Source organism: Rhinopithecus roxellana, chromosome 16 (assembly GCF_007565055.1).
Source record: "Rhinopithecus roxellana isolate Shanxi Qingling chromosome 16, ASM756505v1, whole genome shotgun sequence".
Taxonomy (NCBI): domain Eukaryota; kingdom Metazoa; phylum Chordata; class Mammalia; order Primates; family Cercopithecidae; genus Rhinopithecus; species Rhinopithecus roxellana.
Genome location: NC_044564.1, coordinates 16954014 through 16963329, shown reverse-complemented (window position 1 = coordinate 16963329; position 9316 = coordinate 16954014). Strand labels below are relative to the sequence as shown.

Below are 9316 nucleotides of genomic sequence, written 5' to 3'. Positions count from 1 at the left end.
ACAAGAGCTCCAAGCGTCCCACACAAACCCCGCAGGGACACTGTGACGCCGCGCCACTGAAGGCGCCTGGGCTCCCGGACTCGGCCACCGCCTCGCCGCTTCCGCCTCTCAGAAGCATGGCGGCCATGCAGCCCGGCTCGGATTGGACGTTGGCGGTCGACGCCAAACAAATGGCAACGCGATTGGCTGCTGCGGGGTGATGACGTCAGGGGGCGGTGTCCGGGCCGGGAATGGGGGCAGCATGAGGCCGCGCGGCTTTTTGGGCGCCCGACAGTGGCTGAGTCGAGCCATGAGCCGATGCGTTTTGGAGCCTCGGCCCCCGGGGAAGCGGTGGATGGTGAGTGGCGTGGGGCGGCGACGTAGGGGCTCCCGGTCCCTAGCTTCAGTTCGGCCATTATGTCCCGGGAGCCGAGTGCCCCCAAATTGCTGCTCTGTTTTCTTAACTGGTGGGTCCCGTGCTCGACGGGCTCCAAACTTCCAGAAGCTCCGTTCCTGCACTAGGGCGCCCTGCCTGCCCAGCCTTCTGGAGTTCTCGGGGGTCAGGTTTCTGGGCCCTTTCTTCGCGCCCCTTCCCCACTGCAGCGTTGCTCTGCGTTTCCGCTCGTCTGCTTTGGAGCCCACGGGACGCTGTGAGATCGGGGGTGGTGAGAGTTGTTGGGCCTCAGTTTCCCTGGTTCTGCCCGCAGGTGGCTGGCCTGGGGAATCCCGGACTGCCCGGCACGCGACACAGCGTAGGCATGGCGGTGCTGGGGCAGCTGGCGCGGCGGCTGGGTGTGGCGGAGAGTTGGACGCGCGACCGGCACTGTGCCGCCGACCTCGCCCTGGCCCCGCTGGGGGATGCCCAACTGGTCCTGCTCCGGCCACGGCGGCTTATGAACGCCAACGGGCGCAGCGTGGCCCGGGCTGGTGAGTTGAGAGCGCCAGGGACGGGCGGGTCGGCCGAGGGGGTGCGGGTGAGGGTGGGGGTGCAGGGGCCAGAGCGGGACTGGCTGTGACAGTTCCGCGGGTTCACTTCCAAGTACCTGTTGAGCTCCAGTTGCTGCATGGCCTTGGGTACTTGTGGGGGCCTCTGTTTCTTTATATGTGAAGTGGGATTGATTAGTTGTGGCCCCTCATTATGGGAGTCTGGACAGTGCCCCTCTGGGCAGATGGGCAGTAACCAGGGCTGCCGTTTCCCTGTGCTAAGCGGAGCTGTTTGGGCTGACTGCCGAGGAAGTCTACCTGGTGCATGATGAGCTGGACAAGCCCCTGGGGAGACTGGCTCTGAAGCTGGGGGGCAGTGCCAGGTGAGCCCTGAGATGGTCAGGGTTGGGATAGGGCTTCAGGCCTCCCAGTTGGGGGGGAGTAGGGCTGCTGACCCAGTCTCCACAGGAAATGGGCTGCTCTGACCCAGCCGGGGCAGGGAGGGGTGGAAGGACACTGCCCCAGTGAGGCACTAACTGCCCCTCCCATATCCCTTGAAGGGGCCACAATGGAGTCCGTTCCTGCATTAGCTGCCTCAACTCCAATGTGAGTCTACCCTTTTGTTGTGCAACTGGGTTGGGTGGGCCAGGGGTCCCCCAGCACCTCGCCAAAGCTTCCTGGGCCTCTCTGGCTCTCCCACAGGCAATGCCAAGGCTGCGGGTGGGCATCGGGCGCCCGACACACCCTGAGGCGGTACAGGCCCATGTGCTGGGCTGCTTCTCCCCTGCTGAGCAGGAGCTGCTGCCTCTGTTGCTGGATCGAGCCACCGACCTGATCTTGGACCACATTCGTGAGCGAAGCCAGGGGCCCTCATTGGGGCCGTGACACCAGTGGCCATGGCTGCCCGCCTGACTGTAGTACCCACCAACCCAGCCAGGGCCACAGAGCTGCCATGCCAGCCTTGGTATCTACTTTTTATACAACTGTCCTGTAGACTGTTGCAGGCTGCCTGCGGATTAAAGTGGGGGTGACTGTGACTGGACCAGTCCATTTCTGAAGTAGGTTCTTCTCTCTGTGTCCTATTTGGAAGGTAGGAGAACTTCAGGAAGACTAAACGTTTTGAGCCTTTTTAGAGAAGCAGGGGCACGCATCTGTAAGATTAAAGATGCTGGCTTGGAGGCCTGGCACAGTGGCTCACGCCTGTAATCCCAGCACTTTGGGAGGCCAAAGCTGGGGGATTGCTTGACTTCAGGAGTTCGAGACCAGCCTGGCCAACATGGTGAAACCCCATCTCTACTAAAAATACAAAAATTAGCCGGGCGTGGTGGCGCACGCCTGTAATCCCAGCTACTCGCGAGGCTGAGGCGGGAGAATCACTTGAACCCGGTTGGCGGAGGTTGCCATGAGCTGAGACTGCCATGAGCTGAGATCCGGCCACTGCACTCCAGCCTGGGTGACAGAGTGAGACTACGTCTCAAAAAAAAAAAAAAAAAAAAAAGATGCTGGCTTGGAAGCTGAGGCCTCTTCAGGGGGATCCCACTCTGCTGGTGGGGGAGGGAACAGCAGGGTCCAGCCAACCCCCCTCCCAGGGCATGTGCGGGCATGCCTTGGCCCACTGAGGCTGGGCCACCCCTTTCTTCAGCCCATTTTACAGATGGGAAAGCTCAGAGAGGTCTGGCTACATCCGCAGGACCACACAGCTGTGGCCTGGCAAAGCCTCAGTTTACTCCCAGGACTGGCTGCCACCTTGCTTTCCCTGGGGCCCCGAGCACCCTCACCTCAGGGCTGCTGTGTGCCCGGAAGGTCCCCACACGGGTGATAGATGACAGCAGCCTGAGGTCCTGGGGGTTGGGTGGGATGTGGGCCTGGCGAGGTACCAGGCCTAGATCCCCCGGCTGGTAGTGGGTGATGTCAGAGAGCTGCGGCAGCAGAGACCCAGTCCTGGGCAGCTGGATGCTGGGCCGGCTGTGGGGAGGGGACCGAGGGTCACAGAGCCTTCGACGAGCCAGGTTTCTGGCCCAGGGTGAGCCGAGCACTGTCCCCATGGCTGCATGCCTTTCCCCTGCTCTCTATGACCGCCTCTGAGGCCACACAGGGCCATTTGTTCACCTCTCCTTGGGTGGGCTATGGGACTGTGACTCCGGGTGGGGACAGACAGCCTTCTGGGGTCTCGGGACCACAGTGGAGCTGAGCATGACCAGCAGTTGCTGCAGCATCTCCTTGTGCCATGGCTGGAATGTCACGTCGAAGTCGTTGTCCTCTTCATTGGGGTGCATCTGTTGGTGAGGGTGGGGTGGCAGCAGGCCCACAGTGGCCCCAGTACCCACCCTCCTCCAGGAACCTCCAACCTCATTGCCCGTTTCCACGAAGTTTTCCCTGTCTCTGGTGGGATACCCATTCTCCAGTCAGGAAGACTGAGGCCTGAGACCTTTTAGAGCCTCAGAGAAGGAATCCAGCTCCTTTAAGACCTTGGAGGGATCTTTGAAGGCCAGAATCAGCGAAGGACAGAGTTTCCAGGAGGCTCTCAGGGAAAAGAGGGGCCTCTGATCCTGAGGCAGCCTCTTCTCTGCTAGCAGCTTACATCTTGGGCTCACTCCCCCGCCCCCTTGCACCCTCCCTCCCTCCCTCCCTCCCTCCCTTCCTCCCTTCTGCTCACCTGCAGTATGTTCTGGAGGAAGGAGGTGGCCTGGACCAGGGCCGCCTCCAGGCTGGCCCGAACCTTCTGCTCATTAGCCAGTTCCTGCTGTAGCCGCTGCAAATCCCCCTGCTGCTGCCCCAGCTGCAAGCTCAGCTGGTCTCTCTGGCTCCTGGACCCCAACTGGGATGAGTCAACAGCCTTCCCCCTTCCCCAGGACTGGCGCCACTTGGGGCCAGGGGCCCTGCCATTTCTCTCCAAGCCCAGAGGGGCCCCCATCCAGCCCCAAGTCCTCAGCCTGTCTGGCAGGCTCCTCTAGAGAGGGGAAGTCACTGGCCTGGGTCGTGAGATCAGAAAGAGCTGGGCCGGAGCTTGGCCCCAGCCTGCACCTGCCACCTGCCGCCCGCCCCACCGCGGGCCATACGCACTTCAGTGCCTGGTTGTCCACCTGCAGCTGCAGGGATCTCTGCTCCAACTGGCTCAGCAGGAGGCGCAGCTCCTTGGCCTCCTTGGTGTCCTGCTGCTGCTCCTGGCATTTCTTGGCCAGCATGAGTATAATCTGCGGGTGTGGACAGGTGGCCATGCCCTCAGCCAGCCCTGTCCCCCAGTTGCGGACACAGCCAGGCCTTACCTGCTCCCCCGTGCAGAGCGACCAGTGAGCTCTCCAGGACTGGGCTCTGCTTCCATAAGTTATAGGGGTTTTAAGTAAATACAATCCAGAGCTAGGCCCAGCGCCCTGCAGCCCCCACACGAGGCCCAGTCCTCTCTCTGCTGCCTCTCTCCCTCCTGACTTGACTGTCCCTGCAGGGCCCCCAGGGCGGCCTCCTGCCTTGTATGCCAAACGCCCTGTACTGAGGCCTGCAGGCTCACCTTCTGGTGGCCTCTTTTGTGCCTGGCCATGACTTTCTGGGTGTTCTCCAGCAGCTCCAGCTGTTTGCACAGATTGCTCTGGCTTCCCTTGAGCTGCTCATTCTCCTGCAGCAGCTTCATGCCTTGCTGGGAGACCTTGGCCATCTGCAGGGTAATGCCGTTGTTCTCTTTGATGGCCCGCTTCGTTGTCTCCCACATCCGGTTCGTGGTCACCTTGTGGAACTCACTGGCCACGAGGTTCACGCGTTGGATGATCTCTTTCCTCAGTCTGGCCAGAAAGGTGGGAGGGGAAGGGGTCAGACAGGGTAGGCACAAGCCCTGGGCACGCCCCTTTCCTCGTGAGGTTCCCAGAGCACCTAGGGCTGTTAAACACCAGCATACTCTCTCCCAGGGAGGGTTGGGGCTATAGGCAGGAGGCTTTCCCTGTAGATCCTCTGGACCTTTGTAATTGGTACCATTTCAATGTACTCTCACCTATTAAGTAAACATGATTTAATCCCAGTACGTGGCAAAAGGAAGCCCTGGGAGTCTCCAATGCCAGCGTGAGGACTGCAGCTGGGAGCTAATTCCCTTTCTCCCACCTCTCCATAATCACCAGCTGGGATTCCAAGGAGTAGCAGGTTGTGGGGGCAGGGGTCAGTTACCCCATCTAACCCCCCAGTTAGAAGCTGGGGCCTGAAGACTAGGATGTTCATGGTCCCAGGGATGAAGGCTCCAAAGGCCCCAGAGGGTGCCCCGCTTGCCCACCTGTCCTTGTCCAGCACCGACTTCTTCTCCAGGTTGTACGCATAGTCCCTGAACTCATTCTCCTGCTTCCGCACCTGCTCCTCCAGCAACGTAAACTTGTCCGTGACCTCCTCTTTCTGCAGCCGGAACTCCTCCAGGGCTGCCAGCTTCCCCCCTGGCCATCACAGGGCACAAGGCCCAATAAGGGGCTGCCTCAGAGGACAGGGCCTGGCGAGGACCTTAAAGATGCCCCTTAGGTCCCTGTCCCTTCCTGTGTGCCCTTTGCGGTCTCAGTTGGGCAGGTCTACCATCCCCCACCTACACTGCCTGGCCCTGTCACCTTTACTGCCTTCATCTGGGTTGCCCTCCCTCCACCTCTCCATGAATCTTATGAAGCTTTGTTCAGGTGCCACCTCCTTCAGGAAGCCTTCCTTGATACTCTCATGAAAGTGACTGACAACAACAACTATATATATATATATATTTTTTTGAGACAGAATCTTACTCTGGCACTCAGGAAGAGTGCAGTGGCACAATCACAGCTCACTGCAGCCTCAACCTCCCAGGCTCAAGAGATCCTTCCACCTCAGCCTCCCAAGTAGCTGGGACTACATATGTGCACCACCACACCTGGCTAATTTTTGTATTTTTTTTTTTTTTTTGGTAGAGATGGAGTCTCGCTATGTTGCCTAGGCTTGTCTCCAGCTCCTGCGCTCAAGCAGTCCTCCTGCCTTGGCCTCCTAAAGCACAGGGTTTACAGGCGTAGGCCACCATGCCCAACCGGCAGCTGGACTGTATATATTCTCTGGGCTAGGTTCTAATGCCTTCTGACATTTGAGCCTCACAACCCTTGCCAACTGGGGGACCTTGGTCACGACACTTCACCTTTTGAGGTGCTTCCTTGTCTACAAACTGGTTGGGAGATGTTTCCAGCTTCGCAGGATTGCTGGGACAATTAAGGAAGATAGTGCGTGCCAAGCAGCACGTGGCTATTATCCCTGTTTCCCAGGTGAGAAACAGGGTCAGTGATAGAGCTGGGATGTGTGCTGCAGGCTTGCCAGCCAGTCCTCTCCTCACCAAGGATGATGTTCTCCGTGGTGAGCTGGTCCTTGGTCTCCTGGAACTCGTGGCGCACCTGGGCTAGCTGCGCCTCGAAGGCATCCTTCTCCATCTCCTTGGCTAGCTGCAAGTTCTGGAGCTGCTCGTTGAGGTCTGTGATCTCATCCACCTGCTGGTTGAGCGTGCGCTTGAGGAAGGCCACAATCTCCTTCTTGTTATTGGCCAGCTGCTCGAACTCCTGGCGGAACAGCTTCTCCTGCACAGCCAGCTCATCCCACTTCCGCTGGTACCTGGGGCGGGGGCGGGAGTGGGGCCATGGTCCAGGGGTCAGGCTGGGCAAGCCAGGCCTCCGGTGCAGCTGGGCCCACTCTCCTGGACCCCCTCTCCTGCAAAGGGACTTTTGAGATTCCTTGTGATCAGAATCCAGCCTCATCTCCCACTATGCCCCCGATCCGACAGTCATGACTGCAGCCAATGCCTGTGCTTAGCATGTTATTTTCATTACATCACTAGAATGCAAACTCCATGAGGGCAGAGCCTTGTTATGTTCACAAATATGTCCCCAACACCTGTGCCTGGCACATAGCAGGCGTGCAGTGTGTTTGTTAAATCGTTACAACAACCTATAAGAATGTAGATACTATGATGATTTTATACCTATTTGACAGATGAGGAAACTGAGGCTCAGAAGGATAAAGGAACTCTGAATTTGTAAGTGGCAAAGCCAGGACTTGAACCTGAGTCAGTCTGACCCCCAGAATCAAGGCTCTTAGCCACAATGCCTGCTGCAGTCAGCCAGCTCTGCATCCCTCCATAACTCTTCCACACTTTCCAATCCCAAGTCTTTGTACCTGGCATCTCCCTTACCTCTTTCCATGCAGTAACCCTGGTGTTTTCTTCTCAGTGGACCCTTCTTGGCCCTGAGCCATATCTGTGGCCCTCTCTTTGGTGCTCTCCTGTAAGTTGGCCCTTGTCCCACTGGGTGCTCAAAACCTAAGAACATGTCCCTCTCCTCCACTTCTGTATTCTCAGGGCCTGGCAGACAGCTTGGCAAATAGTAAGCACCCAATAACTCTGTTAAATACATTTGCCTTGAATACATTCTACCTGATGTCTCAGCTCAAGGGAAGTTTGTGAATTTCAAGGGAAGTGTGTTAATTTTAATCAGTATCACATAACCAGTTTACTGGTTTCCAATAGAATAACCAAAGTTACTTGGAAAGTTTTTTTTTTTTAAACATTTTATTTATTTATTTATTTATTTATTTTTTGAGACGGAGTCTTGATCTGTCGCCCAAGTTGGAGTGCAGTGGCGCAATCTTGGCTTACTGCAACCTCTGCCTCCCGGGTTCAAGTGATTCTCCTGCCTCAGCCTCCTGGGTAGCTGGTATTACAGGCGCCTGCCACTACGCCTGGCTAATTTTTGTATTTTTAGTAGAGATGGGGCTTCACCATGTCGGTCAGGTTGGTCTCAAACTCCTGACCTCGTGATCTGCCCACCTTGGCCTCCCCAAGTGGTGGGATTACAGGAGTGAGCCATCGCGCCTGGCCTGGAAAGTTGTTTTGCATCACAATTTAGTTGACCAACATCTTTCAAATAGTGACTGCACACAGAACATTTCAGGGGTGTGGGCTGAGGAAGAAGTCTTGCATAGAGGAGTCAGGAGGCCAGGGCTCCCATCCTGGTCCCTCCTCTTCCTGGGGGTGACTTCCCTTCTCTGAGCCTCAGTCTTCCCCATCTGTGCAATGGGGATGACATCAGACCTCTCTAGTAAGACTGCTGTGAGGACTCAGTGGGCACCAGCATGTGGCCTGCCTGGCACCACGAGGGACTCAGCATTAGCTGTGGTTACCCACAGCATCAATCACCTAGGGAAGAGCTGCCGCCTACTGATTTGTCTTTTAAGGTCACCCTGAGACTGGGGCTGGTGCCTCACAACTGGGAGGAAACTGGTTGTAACATAAGAAAATGATGGGCAGGTGAACATGGCTCTGAATGAAGAGTTAGAGGATCTCCCCCCACCACCATGTCACACACAAAACTGGCTCTAGAATAGAATGTCACATCCATGGAGGGGGAATCAACCTTCCCCACTTACATTTGGGGAAACTGAGGCCCAGCATGGAGAAACAACTGGGCTCATGTGCTGGGTGAGTCAGTGGGGCACAGGTGCCACTGCCAGGAAGCGGAAGTGGGACCAGGGGGTCCACCCGCCTGCCAGAGGGCTCTTTCCACCCTTTCATAAAGCCTGTGATCCCACGGGGCAGGAGTGAGGCAGGGGGAAGTGGGGATTGCCTGGGGTGGGGCCACGAGTTAGCGTCATGGGCCCAGGGTTCTAGGAGCTGGGAAGGTGGGGAAATCCATTTACCCTTAAAATCTTGAAACCTCCCAAAGGTACGTATAAGGAAATGAAACGGGATGGGGTCTGGACATCCCAGGGGAGGTCAGAACACAGGCCTAGGGCCCCTTGGCCAAACCCACACGGGGGCCACCTGGGCATGGGCTTCTGACCCAGGGCACCAGACTCCTGCCTGCCAGCCCACGTACCGGGCCAGCCGGTCCTCCAGGTCTCGGATCTGGATGTGGTAGAACTCCTTCGTCTCCTTGTCCAGAGGCGGCTCCACGGCCACCACTGGCTCCTTCTTGCCGCCTTTCTTCTTCTTCTTGACTTCAAGCTCCTTGCCTGCCTTGCTCACACTCTTTTTGGGAGCCATGGCTGATGGCAACCAGGGCTCCAGGCCCCAGGAAGAGGCCAGGTGGTTGCTAAGGAAGCTGGTGCCGTACATTAGCAACAGGCCGAGGGAGTGAGGCTGGGCTTAAAGGGACCCTGCCCTGTTCCTGCTGGGTGCCAGTACCAGGTCCCACTCCAAGGCAGATGACATCACTGAGGGCCCAGGGGTCCCAGGCCACGGGAGGCAGGATGCCTGGCTCCCAGGGCAACTTTTTGGGCTTCTGGGGACACCCCTCTTTCCACGTGGAAATAAGCGCCATGGGGAATGTTCATGTGGGTCAGGGCCCTGGAAATCACCATCCTGTCCTTTGTGCTGATCAGACACTAACCCCAGGCACACGAAGCCTGTTCTGCAGCTTTGGCCTGGGGTGACAGTGTCCTGGCGTGGGTG

General features: G+C 57.6%; 2 protein-coding genes across 6 annotated transcripts; one reads left to right on the top strand and one right to left on the bottom strand.

Annotated features, from left to right (window-relative positions):
• Positions 1 to 69: 69 nt before the first annotated feature.
• On the top strand, positions 70 to 2224 carry PTRH1 (peptidyl-tRNA hydrolase 1 homolog). 4 transcript variants are annotated; one of them, XM_010367838.2, is made up of 5 exons: positions 70 to 337; positions 687 to 906; positions 1187 to 1286; positions 1464 to 1509; positions 1606 to 2224. In XM_010367838.2, the coding sequence occupies exons 1-5, from the start codon at positions 200 to 202 to the stop codon at positions 1786 to 1788; spliced, it is 687 nt and encodes a 228-aa protein (XP_010366140.1). In that variant the 5' UTR covers positions 70 to 199; the 3' UTR covers positions 1789 to 2224. The 4 variants fall into 4 exon arrangements, with proteins under 4 accessions (XP_010366140.1, XP_030775010.1, XP_030775012.1 ...); XM_030919150.1 differs by lacking the exon at positions 1187 to 1286; XM_030919152.1 differs by lacking the exon at positions 1464 to 1509 and having other exon boundaries at positions 1606 to 1945.
• Positions 1464 to 8946, bottom strand: CFAP157 (cilia and flagella associated protein 157). Of its 2 annotated transcripts, none has more exons than XR_004053900.1 (9): positions 8742 to 8946; positions 6212 to 6483; positions 5156 to 5309; positions 4409 to 4676; positions 3967 to 4097; positions 3560 to 3710; positions 3013 to 3283; positions 2682 to 2868; positions 1464 to 2054 (listed from the first exon to the last, which is right to left on the bottom strand). XR_004053900.1 is itself a non-coding variant. In XM_030919148.1 (9 exons), exons 1-9 carry the CDS (start codon positions 8906 to 8908, stop codon positions 1983 to 1985), a joined length of 1569 nt encoding a protein of 522 aa, XP_030775008.1. In that variant the 5' UTR covers positions 8909 to 8946; the 3' UTR covers positions 1464 to 1982. The 2 variants fall into 2 exon arrangements, 1 of the variants encoding a protein (XP_030775008.1); XM_030919148.1 differs by having other exon boundaries at positions 3013 to 3179.
• Positions 8947 to 9316: the final 370 nt, after the last annotated feature.